Below are 19,894 nucleotides of genomic sequence, written 5' to 3'. Positions count from 1 at the left end.
CAAACTATGGAAGACAACCCTTGAGCCACTGCTAAAGTACTAAGCAAAATCAACATAGCACTGATCATCTAGCAGAACCATGGCCTAAGCTCTATGGTGTCACATAAAATACTCACACAGGAAGAACGATCGAGACTACAGTAGTATAGGGTGTAGGCGAAATGCCCAGGGCCGGGACTCGGAGGTGCGCAACTCTCAAGTCTCAATCAAACTTCCTTGTGCACAGTACGTTTGAGGGTGTGGCGAAGATAGTGTATGCACGTGGGGATCCGCGGTGAACTGGTTAGCGTGTTGGACTACATCATGCCACAGAGTAAGCACAGAATTGCGCAGCAGAAAGTAATTGAAGAGATAGAAGTGGAAATAGACGTGGAAAGTAATCCGGACACGGTGTACAATGTACATAGTGACACGGGAACAAGCGAAAGTGTAATGATAGCGTCCAGTGACCCGAAGACAGGTGTGTGCAGTACTGTGTTTGCGGAGTGGATGTGAGTTTTAAAGTATAGGTGGGTGTTGGTTACATTATGGCAGGCTTTTCTTACTGTTATAGCATGAAGTATTGTAGTTAATAGCCCTTGTTTGGCATGCTTCTCCATCCCACTCCTATCCTTATTTCTTATTTTGCTGTTTTTATTGTCTTTCAGGCTATAGCAGCAAAAATAAGTTGCTTTCTATTCAAAATTCTGTTCTAAGGAGGATTTATTTAGATATAAATAGGTATAATATGTTTCTTCAATGATAGTTTAATAAGTATATATATTTATATATATGTACCTGTACATTGAGCTAAAATTTAATAATTTTTTATGACATATACATATATATTCCTTCCATAAGCACCAGAATGGCCTTATTTAACAATCAATATAAGATCAGCAGACAAAATGATTTAATTTTCTAAATATACTCTTAGAAGGTAACACAGAGATGAACTGGAGGCAGTGCACACAAATCTCTCTCATAAATATTCATTGTGGGTATCCTGAAAACCTGATTGGTTGGGGTGCTGGACCAGCTTTGGAAACCCCCTTACCTAAGTACTTAATGTTTATGAGAGAGGGTAACCATGGAATTGTTTGGATGGTGACATTTAATGCTATAAACATTTAAAAATAATTCCATAAATATATAAGTTATGTGAAGGATTTGAGCATTTTTGGAGCCATATTTTTTATGAGTGGAGTTTTTTTTCAGACCACTGATGACTTCATTATATTAGGAGTTACAATGCTTTTCTGAGGTATTTTTTCTTTACTTTTTTTTATTAATATTTATAGCCATTAGTTTATCCTTCACACAAGCAAAAACGCCTGTTTCAGAACAAATGAAACGGGCTCTAGGAAGGCTGTCGTCTAAGCGTTTTCTCATCTCTCTCCCCTGCCCTTCCCTCCCCTCCATGGTGAGCGATTCTCCCCTGCCCTCCCCTCCATGTGCAGCGATTCTCTCCTCCCCTCCTCTACCCTCCCTTCCCATCTCATCCATGTCCAGCGATCCTCCACTCCACTCCATACCTGAGGTCGCAGCGGCGGCAGGCTCGGCTTGGCTCACGTAGCCTCCAGCCTTCCATCTCAGTGTCCCTCCCTCCTCTAACGTCATTTCGTCTTTCTGCGAGGGCTGGAAACTGAGAGGGAAGGGAACCCTGGAGGCGAGCTGACTTAAGCTCATTAGTATACAGTTACGAACCTGCTAGCCAGCCTTCCAGGGACACAGATTGACCAATTATTATATAGAGAGATAAGTAAAGTTTGTGTGAAGCAGTTGGGATTTTGGAATCTTTGTTTTTTACTGCTTTTAACTACAGCTTTTGGTTGGTAATTAAAATCACCCATTTTAATGTATTAACCAGTCTGTTAGGTTCCCTAATTTCTGCTAACTTTTCTACATCTGTCTATTAATTCAGGCCAGGCGGACAGTACTACACTCCTATCACTATCTTTTTCCCCTTTACACATGGAATTTCAATCCATAAGGATTCCAAGGTGTATTTTGTGTCCTATAGAATTTTTAATCTGATTCAAGGACCTCTAACATATAACACAATCCCTCCACCAATTTGATCCACTTATCCCTATGATATAATTTGTATTCTGGTATGACAGTGTCCCATTGGTTATCGTCCTACCAGGTCTCAGAAATGCCTATTAGATATCTCTTTTCAGTTAGTGCAGTGGTCTGTTTTGGGTGCAAAAGGGTTGAAGGAGAGTCAACAAATATTTTCCTACTTGGTGCCATCACCGACAATGCTTCTTGATATCAATTCCTACCAGAACACCTGGCCTCAGTCACACATACAGAACACAGATGGCCCCTGTTCAAGTACAGGACCACAAACTAAAAGTACTATAGTGCAGACAAATGAAACCCTTAAGATGCCAGGCTGTGTATGCAGTGCAGCACCAGAGAACTAGAAAGAAATCTATTTTTTTCCTGAAAGTGCAAATATAAAGACATCATACGTAAATTCTCAAAACTGAAATATTTCAATCATTAAATTGAAAACAAAATTGTTTTTCCTACCTTGTCTGGTGATTTTATTTTTCTGATTATCATGTTCGTTGCACTTCCCTTTGCCTGCATTCTTAATTTTATTTGCAGGGCCTCGTTGTCCATTTGCTGTTTCTTTTCTCTCCTTCTTTACATTCTATTTTACATCCAGGTGTTGGTACTTTTATTATTTATTAGATTCTTTATATACCACCTTTCTGTGGTACAATCAAAGTGGGTTACATATTGAATTCAGGCACTTTCTCTGTCCCTAGTAACATAACATAGTAACATAGTAGATGACGGCAGAGAACGACCTGTACGGTCCATCCAGTCTGCCCAACAAGATAAACTCATATGTGCTACTTTTATGTGTATACCTGACCTTGATTTGTATCTGCCATTTTCAGGGCACAGACCGTAGAAGTCTGCCCAGCACTAGCCCTGCCTCCCAACCAATGGCCCCACCTCCCACCACTGGTGCTGCCACCCAATCTCCACTAAGCTTCTGAGGATCCATTCCTTCTGAACAGGATTCCTTTATGTTTATCCCACGCATTTTTGAATTCTATTACCATTTTCATCACCATCTCCCGCGGGAGGGCATTCCAAGTATCCACCACTCTCTCCATGAAAAAATACTTTCTGACATTTTTCTTGTCTGCCCCCCTTCAATCTCATTTCATGTCCTCTAATTCTATCACCTTCCCATCTCCGGAAAAGGTTCGTTTGCGGATTAATACCTTTCAAATATTTGATCGTCTGTATCATATCACCCCTGTTCCTCCTTTCCTCCAGAGTATACATGTTCAGGTAATCAAGTCTCATATGTCTTGTAATGCAAATCCCATACTATTTTTATAGCTTTTCTTTGTACCGCTTCAATTCATTTTACATCCTTAGCAAGATACGACTTCCAAAACTGAACACAATACTCCAGGAGGGGCCTCACCAACGACTTGTACAGGGACATCAACACCTCCTTTCTTCTGCTGGTCACACCTCTCTCTATACAGCCTAGCAGTCTTCTGGCTACAGCCACCGCCTTGTCACAGTGTTTCGTCGCCTTTAGATCCTCAGATACTATTACCCCAAGAGCCCTCTCCCTGTCTGTACATATCAGACTCTCATCGCCTAACACATACGTCTCCCGTGGATTTCTACTCCCTAAGTGCATCACTTTGCAATTCTTCGCATTGAATTTTAATTGACAAACCTTAGACCATTCTTCTAGCTTCTGAAGATCCTTTTTTCATGTTTTCCACTCCCTCCCGGGTGTCCACTCTGTTACAAATCTTGGTATTATCCGCAAAAAGGCAAACTTTACCTTCTAACCCTTCGGCAATGTCACTCAAATATATTGAACAGTGGGCTCACAATCTAAGTTTTGTGCCTAGGGCAATGAAGGGTTAAATGATGTGCCCATAGTCACCCGGTTCCCAAGGTTTTCAGCACATTACACTAACCATGAGGCTACTCCTCCACTCTACTCCACTCAACTGATTTTTCACATTCAGCTTTCTTCAATTTTTCTGCCTCCTTCTCATATCTATCTACTTTTCCACCTCTTCCCTTCTCATCTATCCATATTCACTCTCCTTCCTCTACCCTCCCCTCCATCCATATGCACCATCTCCCTCTCTCCTCTCCCCTTCCCATCTGTCCATGAACAACATCTCTTCCCTCTCCTTCCCATCCATCTTCCTCTCTTCTCTCCCCTTCCCCTCCATCCATGTACAGTACTCCATCTCCTCATTTTCCATTCTGCTCCCTGCATTCATGTGCACCATCTCCTCCCTCTCTCTTGGCTTCCCTTGCATCCAGCATCACTCTTCTGTGTCTCCCATGTCCAGCAATTGCCATCTATCTCCATGTCCCTGTGCTCTCTCCCCATACAGCATCTCTTTGATGTATCTTTTTCCCTCCCCATGTCCAGGTTCACCCCTCTCTCTGTCTAGATTTTCCTCTCTCTTTCTATCTTCCATATTCCATGGTAAGCAGCCCCCCTCCCCTTGCCTCGATCCGGCATCATTCACTCTGGCCCATTTTCCCTCCCTCTGTCATCTTGCCCCCCCCCCCCCCCCTGGTTTTGCCTGGTCCAGTCTGATCTTTCTCTTTCCCTACGCTCCATTCTTTTCCCGGCATCTCTGCCTGCCTGCCTATCTATCTATCTATCTATCTACTGCTCACCTGACATTCTTGCAAGCTTGATCCTCTTTCTGGCAGTGATTGAACCAGGCTCTATCGGGCCAATCCCAGGGGCCTTCCCTCTGCAGCAACTTTCTGTTGCCACATGGGAGGGACACACAGAGGGAAGGCTCCTGGGGCTGGCTGTAGAGTTCCTGGCTGAATCGCTGCTGGAAAGAGGACCAAGTGTGTAAGATCAATGTGTAGGCGGGAGGCAGGTGGGGGGGGTGGGTCGGGGGTCAGAGAGATGCTGGAATCAGGGAGGGACAGCTAGAATGAACAAAGCTGGGCTGCAGGAGGTGGGGAGAAGGAGGCAAGACAGAGAATGCCCAATATTTGGCGGCAAAAAAAAAAAAATAGAAAGACTGTGCAGGTCGGCCAAGAGGTCCCTGAGGGCTGCCTTTGGTTCCCGGGCCTTGCAATGAAGAATACTAACTTAGTGTTATACATTCTAGCTCTCATATCTTATTTTTTAGGCATCTGACATTTGTATACGGACACTTCAAACAATGTTTTTAATTCCTATTAACAACTAGTTCAGCATTGACACTGATAATTTGCCTTGGGACTATTGATAGCTCCACCCCCTAAGTGACATCATTCAGGAGTTGCAAACTTAAAATGAGCAGGCTGATGCCAGAGGCGTGAAAGACCTATTCCATCTGCATCAATTGAGTGCTGCTGACCTGAATTTCCAACTTTGCAGCTCTTCCTGTTTGTCTGTACCAGCTGCCTGCATTGGGACTATTGTGCTCAGTGGTGTGCTGGAGCCGGTTGTTAAATTTTACTGATTTTTGCGAGCCGGTTGTTGGAGTCAGGTAGCGAGCACACAAGCATCTATTTTTTTTTTCTCCTCCTCTTTCCCTCCCCCAGCATACCTCATCATGTCGTCGCTTAGGTTCATCATCCCCCCCATCACCACTGCTTGACCAACCCGGAGCCTTTTCTCTGCCAGATCCCACCCACAGGAAGTTGCATCAGCAGGGTTGTACACTACTCGGCAGAGACAAGCCTCCGGGAGGACCAGGCAGTGTCACGTGTTACCACTACAGTTGCTGGAAGAGTAAGGTTTGAAGAATGGCCAGAGAGGGAATGGAAGCTGAGAGAGGTAGGACTCACAGAGGAGCAGGAGGGAGATGATGCTGGGTTTGGATGAGGACGGAGACAGCATGAAATAAAGAAATTGAAGCTATTTAGGTTAGTCTGTTTCCCCTTCCCGCGCTGCCGTTAAACGTTGTCGTTCTTTATTGTTGGTAGCATTTTAATTTCATCTCACTTATATTTTCAAACATGCCAGCTTGTGCAGCATACGGATGAACATAGAGGTAGTAGTAATTTGTTATAAATCATACTTGGTGTATCATTTGGAGGGGCTGGTTATAGGGACACCCTCTTGCATGTATTATATTTGTGCAGAGATTTTTTTCTCTTGGTAAAGGGCCACTAAAACAGATATCATGTTATAAGAATCAGGTGCTGCATCCATGTTGTCGTTCTTTATTGTTGGTAGCATTTTAATTCAGTCTCGCTTATATTTTCCAACATGCCAGCTTTGGCAGCATACAGATGTACACAGAGGTCAGAGAAGTATAGTAATGGAATAACTTTTCATAAATAGTGTAGTAATTTGTTATAAATCATAATCAGTGTGTCATTTAGAGAGGCTGGTTATAGGGACATCCTAGCATGTATTATATTTGTGCAGAGATCTTTTTTTCTCCTGGTAAAGGGCCATTAAAACAGATGTCAATTTATAAGGATCAGGTGCTCAACATTCAGAGTTTCTATCTATTTATTTATTTAGTTATTTATGACATTTAACCCTGTTATTGGTGCAGAGATTTTTTTTCTCCTGATAATGGGCTTCTAAAACAGACATCATGTTATGGGAATCAGGTTCTCAGTGTTCAGAGTTTCTATCTATTTGTTTACTTATTTATGGCATTTTATCCCACGTTAAACTTGAATTAGATTGGAACCTGGAAGCATAAAAAAAAAATTCCCGGAGAGAGTAATGCATGACCCCCCCCCCCCCCCCCCGGCTCTCTCCCTTGGTATAGCCAGCTCTGCCATTTTGTGGGGGGGGGGGGGGCACAGAGTTGGACCGGGGAGAGAGCCTGTTGTTAAAAATTTACCAGCACACCACTGATTGTGCTACAATTTAATCCAATAATATAGTTAAGAGACTGTGGTAATGTCATTTTGAATAAAACGTTAATAAAACTACTGAATACAAAATCAACAACTGCATCAGACTGAGATATTAAAACAATTTATAAACCTCATTTGAAAGCCAAACTTAAACATATTCACAAAAACCATAATAATGAGCTAGAGTCAGCTACCAGTATCTCACTCGCCACTAACGTATTGTCCCACCAGCACTAACTAGAAAAAAAACTATCGACTCAAACACCTCCGCTGTAAGCAAACTGCACACACATCAAAGTCAGGGTGGCACTATAAGTTCAATAATGTCATTAAGATACCGTAATCATGTCATTTTAACCAAAACAGTAATAAAACTCCTAAATCCTAATAGAAAAACAGAGTAATAAAGTGCTAAGGTTAGCTACAAGAATTTCACACACTACTAGAATTTTCTCACACCAATACTAAGAAGAAAAAGAAAAAAAACCCTGTCAGTTCTTAGACACTGCCACTTAAACCAGTAATCTGGTTAAGAGACTATAATAATGTCATTGCAAGTAGAACTTTAATAAAACTTATAAATCTAAACCCTGAAACAGAATCTGACCGCTATAACAACTTTCAAACCCCATTAAAAGCATTAATGAAACTGTTAAATTCAAAAACACTTTTCAGACTGAGACATTATAACAACTTACAAAACTCATTTAAAGTCAAACCTTTCTATATTCTCAAGAACCATGATAATGCTCAAGAGTCAGCAACCAGTATCTCACTTACACGACATAATCTGCTAACACAGAATGGCAAAAACTATCAACTCTTAGAAACTGTCGCTGTAAGCAAACTACATGTCACAGTCAAGATGGAGCTACAATTCAATCCAGAAGACTGTAACAGAATTGGAAAAGGTGCAGCGAAGGGCGACTAAAATGATAGCGGGGATGGGACGACTTCCCTATGAAGAAAGACTAAGGAGGCTAGGGCTTTTCAGCTTGGAGAAGAGACGGCTGAGGGAAGACATGGTAGGTATATAAAATAATGAGTGGAGTGGAACAGGTGGATGTGAAGCATCTGTTCACGCTTTCCAAAAATACTAGGACTAGGGGGCATGTGATGAAACTACAGTGTAGTAAATTTAAAACAAACCGGAGAAAATATTTCTTCACCCAACACATAATTAAACTCTGGAATTCGTTGCCGGAGAACGTGGTGAAGGCGGTTAGCTTGGCAGAGTTTAAAAAGGGGTTAGACAAGTCCATAAACCACTACTAAATGGACTTGGGAAAAATCCTACGTAGGTTACTTACGTCAGACGAGGACGGGCCAGGAGCAAAGGAGGGAAGTCCGAAGAGGCTGTCAATAAAGGACGTCCATAAAGGACGTGTTTTTTTTTTTAACCTATAATACCTACAGTGAAGAACGTCCATAAAGGACGCTCCTGACGAGCGTTTTTGCCCCCTCCTGATTTTTTTTTTTACATTTTATAAAGTTTTCGAAGCCCACACAGCCTCTCGTTAGCTTTCCCGGCGTTTTCCAGCGTTAGGGGAAGTGGAAAAACTTAGTGCATCTCATTTCAATAGGGATTCTACACAATTTGCTCATCTGCATTCCGTTTGCATTAGCTGCTACCGTCGGAAAAAAATATTTAGTGCATGCCAGGGTTTACTACTTGCTCGTTAATGGCTTGTAAAGTTTAGTGCATCTGGCCCTCAGACCCATATGGAGCACTGTCTGTGAAATTAACACTACCCTGTTAATTGCAGCCACAGACAAACTGGCTTTTTTTTTTTACTTTGAATTTTTTTTGAAATAACATCTCAAACATAACAACGAGCCATTGGCTCCAGCACATGACAATGCAACAATTTAATTTTTATTTTAACATTATGCTTATAACCCTTTTATCCACCCTGTTCCCCCACCCTTCCCCCCTCACCCTCCCCCCCCCCACTAACCCCTGAACAACTGATTCCCCCAACAGCCCCCCTAAACCCCCTCAATATCTGTTAGATGAATCCATTCAGGTGCCTCTGGATTATGCTTATCAGTCAATTTTTCCAACTCTATAATGGTTTTAAATTTCTCAGCCCAATTACCTACAGTTGGCCCAGCGGACTTTTTCCAATGCATTGCAATAGTGGTTTTTGCAGCGGCTAACCCCATTCTCTTGAGTCTCTGTTGCCATCTCTTTCCCTCTGGTTCCCCCACGCCAGGAGGCACCATTTAGGATCACATGGAAAAGTACTTTCTAGAACTTTAGACAACCTATCCGTTATATCGTTCCAATAAGGTTGAATCAAACTGCACCCCCACCAAATATGAAAAAAAGTTCCCGTCTCCCTTCCACATCTCCAACAGCTATCAGAAACTCAGGGAACATTCTTTTAATTCTATCAGGTGTCTGTCTGTTCAGCACTTTATACGCATTTTCTTTAATAAGCACACACACCGAGGCTTTCTTGACTTCCAAGCATACCCTCCTCCATTCTGCCTCCGAAACATCCTGATTCAAGTCCTTTTCCCATGCCTCCATATAGGTCATTTTCATAAAACTCTGCCCCCTGAGGTGTCCATATATCCGTGAAATTCCTTTCCCCTACTTATCCATATCCCCCCATACTTTTTCAAATCCCTCTTGGTCTTTTGAATTCCTCCCTGGCCCATTTCTCTGTACTAATAAAGTGTTTGACCTGCATGTACGCATATAAATCGGACTCTACTAACCCATACATTTCCTGTAGTTCTTCAAATGTCCGTATTCGACCCTCATCTAGGCACTCATGAAACCGCATGAGCCCTTTTTGAAACCAATTTTGGAATACCTTATTTTCCCTTCCCCCTGGGAACCTGGGTTCCTGTGTGAGCCAGTGGCCTAGTGGTTAGGGTGGTGGACTTTGGTCCTGGGGAACTGAGGAACTGAGTTCGATTCCCACTTCAGACACAGGCAACTCCTTGTGACTCTGGGCAAGTCACTTAACCCTCCATTGCCCCATGTAAGCCGCATTGAACCTGCCATGAGTGGGAAAGCGGGGGGTACAAATGTAACAAAAATAACAAAAAATAAATATGTAGATCTATTCCCTGTTCCTCTTACCTTCCTTTTCAGCCTCCCCCACACCGTGAAGAGATGAGATACAAAAGGATTCAGCGTAAGGCCCTTATATGTCTGCTCCAGGACTGAGGCCCACAGCAGACCATCTAGCTTTCCTTCCCTAACCAAAAGACAAACTGGCTTTTATTAAACTGAATAGATAGAAAGCTCTGAAACCTCCTCACCTAGTTTAATACAAAAATCTGCTCTGGCCAAATAAATCAAAGATCTTCATACACCCCAATAATCTGGGAAAGAAGATACAACAGCCTCAAGAAAATCAATGTTTTCTGACTTAAAAGAGATTTTAAAAAAAGCATAGCTGCATTCCAGAAACTGCTTAAGGTCAATTACTCTGCTTTGTCTCAAAAATATCTGTCCTACTCAGCTCATCTCCCCCCTCCCTTCTCCGTTGCCTGCAGTAATTCCAAACTGGCAACTTGAAAAATAGAACTGTGCGTTTCTAACCTTCCTTCAAACAGCAAACAAAGGAAATTGTCAAATCAGACAGAGAGGACACTACAGCCTGTCCAGAGGAACCTAGGAGCAAAATTAGCAGGAAAGCCAACCTTATCCCGTGAACCGACTAGACTACATAGCTCGACAGAGCAGTCCGGTGCTGGCAGACCAGAGCAGGCAGACGCAGATTGGCAGTGCAATCAAACATTGGCACACCACAACGCACTTCAGCCCAGATGGACAACGTAGTCTCACTCTCACCATTCTTGGCAGCGGCCAGCAGAGGAGTCAGCACAGCGGTGCACTCCGAGGTTGCAGGAACCCTGGATGCAGCTGAACTGCGAAAGGTGAGCTGCTACTGGGGGTCTGGGTCCATGCCCTGCAAGAGCCCAGTTCTGGACAGCCCACCACCTGTACTGCAGGCATCCTACACAAAGTTGCAGGCACCCTATTCAGAGCTACACAAGTCACCATTGAAGAACAGCAGCCCAGAACCAAGACCTCTCACCTGGGGGTGTTGCAGCAAGTATGTGCCCTCTACACTGCTCCTGTCGGCTGCCACGCTTCAACACAGCATCCTCCACTCTCCAGCTAGTAGTTTGCTGATCGGAGCACCAAACTACTGAAAATAAAAGGTGTTTTTCTCCAAATGGTGTTCTTCCCCAAGCTGCCCGGAGCGCCAAACGGCTTGATTTAAATCTGCTCCTGCGATCACACAGCTCACATGCTGCGCAGCTTCTAAGGCACTCTTGACGTGATCTTCCCACCTGCCTAATTACTGACTACCACAGACACTCATAGCTGAACACTTTTGCCTCCCACCTAGTGTGGCAACACCACTACAATTAATATTTCAGCCTTGATTGTTCTCTCTCAGGGTAATTAATGCACTATATCCAGTAGCAAGTACTGTATAACTAGGGCTGTTCATCAATTAAAAATGTTAATCGCACATCGATAAAATATTTTATCGCGTCATTAATGACGTAAAACATTCCCACTCACATTTCGTCCTGTTCAATACAAAATATATTCTCAGAACAGACATGTTTCAATTACTAAACTGAAAATAAAATCATTTTTCTTACCTTTGTGGTCTGGTGATTTTATTTTTCTAATTATCTTGTTCCCTGTCTCTGGTTCTGCTTCCCTGACTTTGTGCTCCGAACTCTGTTTCCAAGATCTCCTGTCCATTCACTATATCTTTTCTCTCCTCCTTTCTTCGTCACTCCTTGCTGTCACGATTGTGACTGTTTTCTTGGTCTGTGCTCACCTCACTCTCTGGTGGCCAGTACTGGTGACTGCTTTAGACTATCTGTTGCTGTTTTCCAAACATGTTCCAGAGGTGAGTCCGGTCCGGATTTTCCGGTCTGCCAGACTTGCTTGGCTTGTTTGTACCTATGCAGCACCCTTACTTGCCTTGAGATTCCTGCATCTGAGCTTCAGCTGGTAATGGTCTTTTTAAGCGCCTGTGGGCTTTGTTGCTTTGCCTTTGCAACGCCAAAGGTTGAGGTTTGTGTGCTTTGTGCACTTCTGCCTTGTCTTGCTTTGCCTTGTTTCTTGTCAGTATTCCTAGTCTTAGTCTGTGTTCCTAGCTTGTTTGAGTCTCCTGAATCCTGTCCTGTTTGCTCCTTCCCTGTCTGCTTTTGGCTTCCTTCCCCTTCTGTTTTTGAACCTTGTACCTTGTCTGTTTGAGACCCTGTATCTTGAATCCTGTTCTAGCCAAGCTTGTGTCTGTATCCTGTCTGTTTGAGACCCTGTACCTTGAACCCTGTCTAGTCTAGCTTGTTTCTACCCACTCGGTCCAGTAAGTCCTGCTGGCTGCCCGCACCTAGGGGCTCAACCCCTAGGGAACGGCGGTCAAGCGCAGGTGAAGTCCTGTTCCAGTCACGCTAGTTCCTGAATCCTGTTCTAGCCAAGCTTGTTTGCCAATCCTGAATCCTGCTTGTGTTTCCTGATTCCGGTCCCTGCCAAGCCAAGTCCATTCCGGTTCTGCTTATTCCTGCCTCGCCTGCCTACAGCTTCTACTCCAGTCCTGTTGGTCCAGTCCTGGTTGGAGGGTTTTGCCTGCTGCTGCCGCTCCTCGTCAGCAGCCCAAGGGCTCACGTTGCTCCCGAGTCCGTGCCTGCGTGTTTTGAACCTGACACCTGCCCTGTATTCATCTTTAATGTCCAACTTTCTTCTATTTTCTGCATCCTTCTCATGTCTATCTAGTTTCCAACTCTTCCCTTTCCCTCCATCTATGGGCTGCAAATCTTGTCTCTTCCTTTCCCTGCCATCTATGTGCATTTCCCCTTTTTTTCTTTCTCCTACCTTCTGTTCATGTCTACCATCTCCCTTCTTTCTTCTTTTCTTTCTTTCATCACCCATTTCCACATCTATCCTTCTCTTCCCCTGCCATCCAGCATCACCTCTCTGTCTCTCCCCTCCACTGTTCGGTATCACCCATCTCTTCCCTCTCATACACCATCACCATCCAACATTACTCTGTATCTCGGTTTCCCCAACCATCTACTATCACGTTGTATCTCCTCCTTTCCCCACCACCACTACCAAAAAGCAAAACCATTATCCCTCACTGCCCCATCTCTCTTTCCCCACCCCCAACCATCTATTATTGCTTTGTCTCCCCTATATCCTGCATTGCCCCATCTTTTCCCCTCCCCATAGTGTGGACTGCTCTGCCTCTGTTCACTCCCCCGTCTTACCTCATCCCCATATCCTGAGTTGCCCTGTCTTTTCTCATCCTCGATATCCTGAGTTGCCCTGTCTCTTCCCCTGGCTCCCATATCCAGCTTTGCCCTGTCTTGTCTCCCTGTCTTCTCCCCCTTCCACTGGCTTACTCAATTTAGATGGTCTGGAGCTTGGGCACGGATCCCCTGCTTCTCTCTTCACAATGGCAGCAAGCTAAAGATAGACGCAGGGATATTCCCCTCTGCGTGCTGCTGCTGGCTCTTCTGGACCCAGAAGCAGGAGATCGGCACAAGAGCTCCAGACTACTACTACTATAACTTCCTGTTTCTGGGTCCGACAGAGCCAGCGGCAGCATGCAGAGGGTAACATCCCTGCGCCTGTCTTTTGCTTGCTGCTGCAACAGCCATGGTGAAGAGAGAAGTAGGGGATTGGTGCACAAGCTCCAGACCATCTCAAATGAGTAAGCCAGTGGGAGGGGGAGATGACAGGGAGACAAGATGGGGCAAAGCTGGATTTGGGGGATAGAGAGACAGAGGAATGCGTTAACTGCATTAAAATTTTTATGCTAGTTAAGCATTTAGCGTGTTAACCGTGCTATCAACGCGTTAAATGTACAGCCCTATCTATAACACATCAAACTTCCACTGCTCATTTATCCTTTAGGCGTGACCGTAACTGAAGGACTTTTTTTCACTGCTGCGGGTATTGTTGTTATGTGCTAGCTACCTTTCTTCTATCTGATCATTCACTGATGCGGGCAAACCCCCAGCCAAGGTAAAAAAAAAAAAAAAAATCAACCAGCCCCACACAAACACAAGCTCCTTAGAGCCCAAACACACACATTCACATGCAAACACCCCCAAGCGAGAAGTAACCCCCAACATAAGGGCATGGATCTCCTACTATACAATAACAATGTGGATAATGCGGATACCAACAGCAACTCCAACCGAATGGAACAAAATACCAGTACACATCACAGGAAGAAGATGACCATTCCAGCAACTGGAAGAGCCCAATCACCACCTGAACAACAACGCAGAGGCCAAACAAACAACAAGCAACGTGAAACTAAACATGAACAACACTCAACAAAACAACAAGAGCAAAATGGGCAGACCACACAGACAACTACAAACTGTTAAAAAAAACAACATTAAACATGACACGTATGTCCTGATACAAATAGGTTACATAAACACGAGATTGGCAGTAAATAAGACAACACTACTAAGAGACTGGATAGAAACAGAATAACTTGGACTACTGCTCATAACTGAAACTGGAGTGGAGGAGTGGCCTAGTGGTTAGGGTGGTGGACTTTGGTCCTGGGGAACTGAGGAACTGAGTTTGATTCCCGGCACAGGCAGCTCCTTGTGACTCTGGGCAAGTCACTTAACCCTCCATTGCCTGCCGCATTGAGCCTGCCATGAGTGGGAAAGCGCGGGGTACAAATGTAACAAAAAAAAAAAACCTAGCTTCACCTCAAAGATGACCCTGCTAGACCTATGCCCACCAGGATACAAAATAATACATATCAACAGAACCAAAAGGAGGGGAGGAGGCATTGCAATAATATACAAATCCTCCTTCACAGTAGAACCTGTTGCTAAACACAAATCAAAATCTGGCATGCAAAATCACCGACAAAACAGTAACAGGCTTATTTTCGAAAGAGAAGGGGGCGCCCATCCTTTGACACAAATCGGAAGATGGGCGTCCTCCCAGGGTCACCCAAATCGGCATAATCGAAAGCCGATTTTGGGTGTACCCAACTTTCCGTTGCGGGGACGACCAAAGTTCCCAGGGGCGTGTCGGAAGCATAGCGAAGGCGGGACTGGGGCGTGTTTAACACATGGGCGTCCTCGGCCGATAATGGAAAAAAGAAGGGCGTCCCTGACGAACACTTGGCCGACTTTACTTGGCCCATTTTTTTCTTGCGACCAAGCCTCAAAAAGGTGCGCGAACTAACCAGATGACCACCGGAGGGAATCGATGATGACCTCCCCTTACTCCCCCAGTGGTCCCCTTACTCCCCCTCCCACCCTAAAAACAAAACTTAAAAAATATTTTTTGCCAGGCACAAATGTCATACCCAGCTGCCTGCCAGCAATATGCAGGTTCCTGGAGCAGTTTTAGTGGGTACTGCAGTGCATTTCAGGCAGGCGGACCCAGGCCCATCCCCCTCCTGTTATACTTGTGGTGGTAAATGTGAGCCCTTGAAAACCCACCACAAACCCACTGTACCCACATGTAAGGGCCCCCCCTCACCCCTTAGGGCTATGGTAGTGTACAGTTGTGTGGAGTGGGTTGGGGGGGGGGTTGGGGGGCTCAGCACCCAAGGTAAGGGAGCTATGCACCTGGGAGCAATTTCTGAAGTCCACTGCAGTGCCCCCTAGGGTGCCCGGTGTAAATGCCTTGGATTTGGTCATTTCTGAGATGCCCATCTTGTTTCGATAATACGGGTTTCCCCGCCCCTTCGCAGGGACGTCCTGTGAGGATGCCCTCAGGAAAACTTGGGTGCCCCGTTCGATTACGCCCCTCCACCTGAGCAACTTTGCATCACGTTATTCTACCGCCCTCCAGGAAGCTGGAGCAAACGCCCAAGATGATTTCACAGATTTTGTATCAAACATTTGCACCAATTACCCAAATGCCCTATTAATAGGTGACATAAACCTGAACCTAGAAAAACAAAACAACACAAACACCAGAACACTAATAAACTTCATAAACCAATGGAACTTCACAACAGCACAAGGAGCCTCATCGCACACAAATGGACACCAATTAGACATACTAGCCCATAGATTCTCAACTCGTAACAACCACATATTAACAAACCACACATGGGAAGAGATACCATATTAAGACCACAGCAAGCTCACTTTCACACTACAATGGAAAGAAAATGGCAAGAAAAGAAAGCCAAGAATCCAACACACATTCACCACCAGAGGAAAAGTAGACAACTACCCATTCTGGACAACAACAATAAAAGAACTCAATGACATACCACCCAAGGATAAACACTTCATGAGAAACTGGGACGAAACAAGTGAAAACACACTAAACATAATAGCAGCACTCAAAACAAAAATCACAAATCACAAAACAACCATGTCCATGGTTTAATGACAAACTAACATACATGAAGAAACTCTATAGGAAACTCATGGGCCAAAAACAAAATAGGAGCAAACAAAACCATATGGAGAAAAGCCATAAGAACATACACGAATGCGAAAACAGAACACTATAGTACATATACGAACCTCGACCAGACCAATACGAAAAGAATATTCAAACTCATGAACCAACTACTAAAAACCCAGAACATATTGGCAACAATTGAAACACCACCAACTGCAGACGAGCTTGCACAATACTTCAAAAACAAACAAACACAAGATCAAACCTTGCAAAACCACAAATATACATAGTAACATAGTAGATGACGGCAGAAAAAGACCTTCACGGGCCATCCAGTCTGCCCAACAAGACAACTCATATGTGCTACTTTTTGTGTATACCCTACTTTGATTTGTACCTGTGCTCTTCAGGGCACAGACCGTATAAGTCTGCCCAGCACTATCCCCGCCTCCCAACCACCGGCTCTGGCACAGACCGTATAAATCTGCCCAGCACTATCCCTGCCTCCCAGCCACGAGCCCCGCCTCCCGATCTCGACTAAGCTCCTGAGGATCCATTCCTTCTGCACAGGATTCCTTTATGCTTATTCCACGCATGTTTGAATTCCGTTACCGTTTTCATTTCCACCACCTCCCGCAGGAGGGCATTCCAAGCATCCACTACTCTCTCCGTGAAAAAATACTTCCTGACATTTTTCTTGAGTCTGCCCCCCTTCAATCTCATTTCATGTCCTCTCGTTCTACAGACTACCTACAGGATTGCAAAATACACCGCAGTAGACAGAATATGGGATAGTGCTGGACAGACTTGTACGGTCTGTGCCAGAGCCGGTGGTGGGCAGCGGGACTGGTGGTTGGGAGGCGGGGATAGTGCTGGACAGACTTATACGGTCTGTGCCAGAGCCGGTGGTTGGGAGGAGGGGCAGGTGGTTGGGAGGCGGGGATAGTGCTGGGCAGACTTATACGGTCTGTGCCCTGAAGAGCACAGGTACAAATCAAAGTAGGGTATACACAAAAAGCAGCAAATGTGAGTTATCTTGTTTGGCAGACTGGATGGACCATGCAGGTCTTTTTCTGCCGTCATCTACTATGTTACTATGTATATATCTTCTGATTATCTCTATGCTGATCCAGTATGAAAATCATCACATAAAATTAATAAGAAGATATAATCCATGAAGTTCTTAAAACTACATCCCCTTTTTGGATGTAACTATGAAGCTGAAGGAAGTTGTTATTTCAGTGTAGAAAGTATTGAAACAAATACTTCAGAATGAATGATTGAGAACAGTTGTTTGGCTGAAGTGTATTTTTAAATTTTATTTTTATTTAGCACACTTAGAGGGGCGTTTTTGATATGATGTTCAAATGGCAAAATAAATGTTTAACAGAAAATGTGTGTTCAGGTGGCTAAAGGTGTGTTCAGTGATGTTGCAGGTGTTCTTGTGGCTCTTGTTATATTCCTCCTCCGCCTCATTTTGGGGCTAACCAGTGGGAGTTATTAGCCAAGTTCGCTGGTGGGTAGCCTCTGTTACCTGTGGGGGGAGCAGGGTTCACAGACACGGGTGTGTATTTGTATGAGTAGAGGCCGAAGGGCTGTATTTCTGCAATTCGATCTACCGTGTGCCTTTGATCTAGTAGACTACAACCTTATGTTAACAAGTTTGCTGGAATAGAGGGTAAGGTCCCACAGTGGTTTGAGAGCTTTTTAAGCTTGAGGTCCTATATGGTATGCTTTCAGAAAACCCTTTCTACTGCATGGAAACCACAATGTGGTGTCCCACAGGGATTCTCATTGTCTCCCATCATGTTTAATGTTTTGATGAGCTCTTTGTGCTATTATCTAGCGTCAACAGGTTTTAAGATTTTCTCTTATGTGGATGACATCACTATAATAATACCTGTAGATGCCCACTGACACTGCGTGCCATGTAGCGAAATGTATAAAATAACTTGAAACATGGATTGCTGATCACTTTCTGAAAATGAACAAAGATAAAACAAAGTTTTTGCTACGTGTACAATCGGATCATATTTGGAACAATACTCTTCTCTGCTTTGATGGCTTACAATTTCATTTTGAGTCTCAATTGAAAATATTTGGTGTACTGTTCAACAGTCAACTTACACCAGATTCTCAAGTATCATCATTGGTTAAGAAGTCCTTCCTTTTAATGAGAAACATGCATAGGATTAGAGCCTTTTTAGATCCCCAGTCTTTCAGGTTGGTGGTACAGAGCCTGTTGATGTATCACAACTAGAATACTGCAACTTATTTTTTGCTGGGAGCTCAAGACAACAGTTAACTAAATTACAGTCAATTCAAAATACTTCTGCTAGGCATATTTTTTCAGCTCACTTCCTTTCTTGAGATCCTTGCACTGGCTTCCTCTTATGGTCTGACTTGAATTTGAAATTGGTGCCACCCAGCTTACAAAATCTTGATGGGACTTCCTCCATTCTATCTTAGTAGTACTCTTTTTCCTTTAGGTGGGGTGGTTTGCAAGTCTAACAGGAATGTTTATGTTGGCATTTTCCCCCCTGACTTAAACCATATCGTTCCAAAAGAGCCTATAATGCTATTCTTTCTTACTTTTTTTTTTTGTTACATTTGTACCCCGTGCTTTCCCACTCATGGCAGGCTCAATGCGGCTTACATGGGGCAATGGAGGGTTAAGTGACTTGCCCAGAGTCACGAGGAGCTGCCTGTTCCTGAAGTGGGAATCGAACTCAGTTCCCCAGGACCAAAGTCCACCATCCTAACCACTAGGCCACTCCTCCACTCCACTTAATTGTATGTACTTGGAATTCTCTTCAGATTTCATTAAGAAAAGTCAGTTCCTATTTGTGCAGCGCTGCGTACGCCTTGTAGCGCTATAGAAATGCTAAATAGTAGTAGTAGTAGTAGTAATATTTAGGAAATATTTAAAGGCTCATCTTTTTTTTTTTTATATATCTGTTTATTGGCATAACATTGAGTATACATAAACATCAAATTCAACAGACTAATTACAAAACTCAAGCATTTACAGTTCTAGAATGAGAGAATGCCAAATGTACATATTTTAATTTCCCCCCTCCAAAGGCTCATCTTTTTAAGAAATACCTGGGTTATGATCGTTATATAATTGTTCTATTGACTTGTAATTCCCGATGTATGTTCGGCTAGATTGCATTGTGAACCACATTGAACCTTGCAGTATATGTGGTATACAAAAAATGTAATTGTATTTATATTGTATTTTATTGTATGTTCATGGAGTGGTATCATTTTCTGTTCCTCTAGGTTGCCTTGTGTGCCCTTGGTGGGGGGGGAGGGGTGTCTGAGTGTGACGTGTGTAGTCAATGATGACATTGACTGAGGGGAAGTGGTCTGTGGCATAGAACTGAGCCATGTTGTTCTGGAGGGCCTGGATGGTAGTGGGGAAGGTAATGTAGGTGGTTATATGTATATTTTGTAAGAGGCCAATTCCTACCTATGTACTCGCTTATGTCTAGGGGGCGTGGCCTCTGCCCAACCTTAGCTGCATGGAAAATAACGGACAGACCAATGGAATATATTAGTTTATTTATACAGCGTTATATACAAAAATATAGAAAACTCTTATCAGCTTATAGCATCAGCAATTCCTGATTGCATGCACAATGATACCAAAATATAGAGAATAAC

The 19,894-nt window shown here is 43.8% G+C and overlaps 1 protein-coding gene across 2 annotated transcripts in view; it reads left to right on the top strand.

Moving 5' to 3' along the window:
• The first annotated feature begins 5,729 nt into the window (after nt 1–5,729).
• The window catches only part of DNMT3L (DNA methyltransferase 3 like), a 232,382-nt gene continuing 218,217 nt past the window's right edge, over nt 5,730–19,894 (top strand). For both annotated transcript variants that reach the window (XM_030204938.1, XM_030204937.1), the window contains exon 1: nt 5,730–5,782. In XM_030204938.1, the coding sequence (XP_030060798.1) occupies nt 5,752–5,782 (31 nt within the window). In that variant the 5' untranslated portion in view covers nt 5,730–5,751. The remainder of the gene's footprint in view (nt 5,783–19,894) is intronic.

The sequence above is a fragment of the Microcaecilia unicolor genome, chromosome 5, assembly GCF_901765095.1.
Source record: "Microcaecilia unicolor chromosome 5, aMicUni1.1, whole genome shotgun sequence".
Classification (NCBI taxonomy): Eukaryota; Metazoa; Chordata; class Amphibia; order Gymnophiona; family Siphonopidae; genus Microcaecilia; species Microcaecilia unicolor.
The sequence above is the reverse complement of the archived record's forward strand: the minus strand, read 5'-3'. Positions and strand labels throughout refer to the sequence as shown.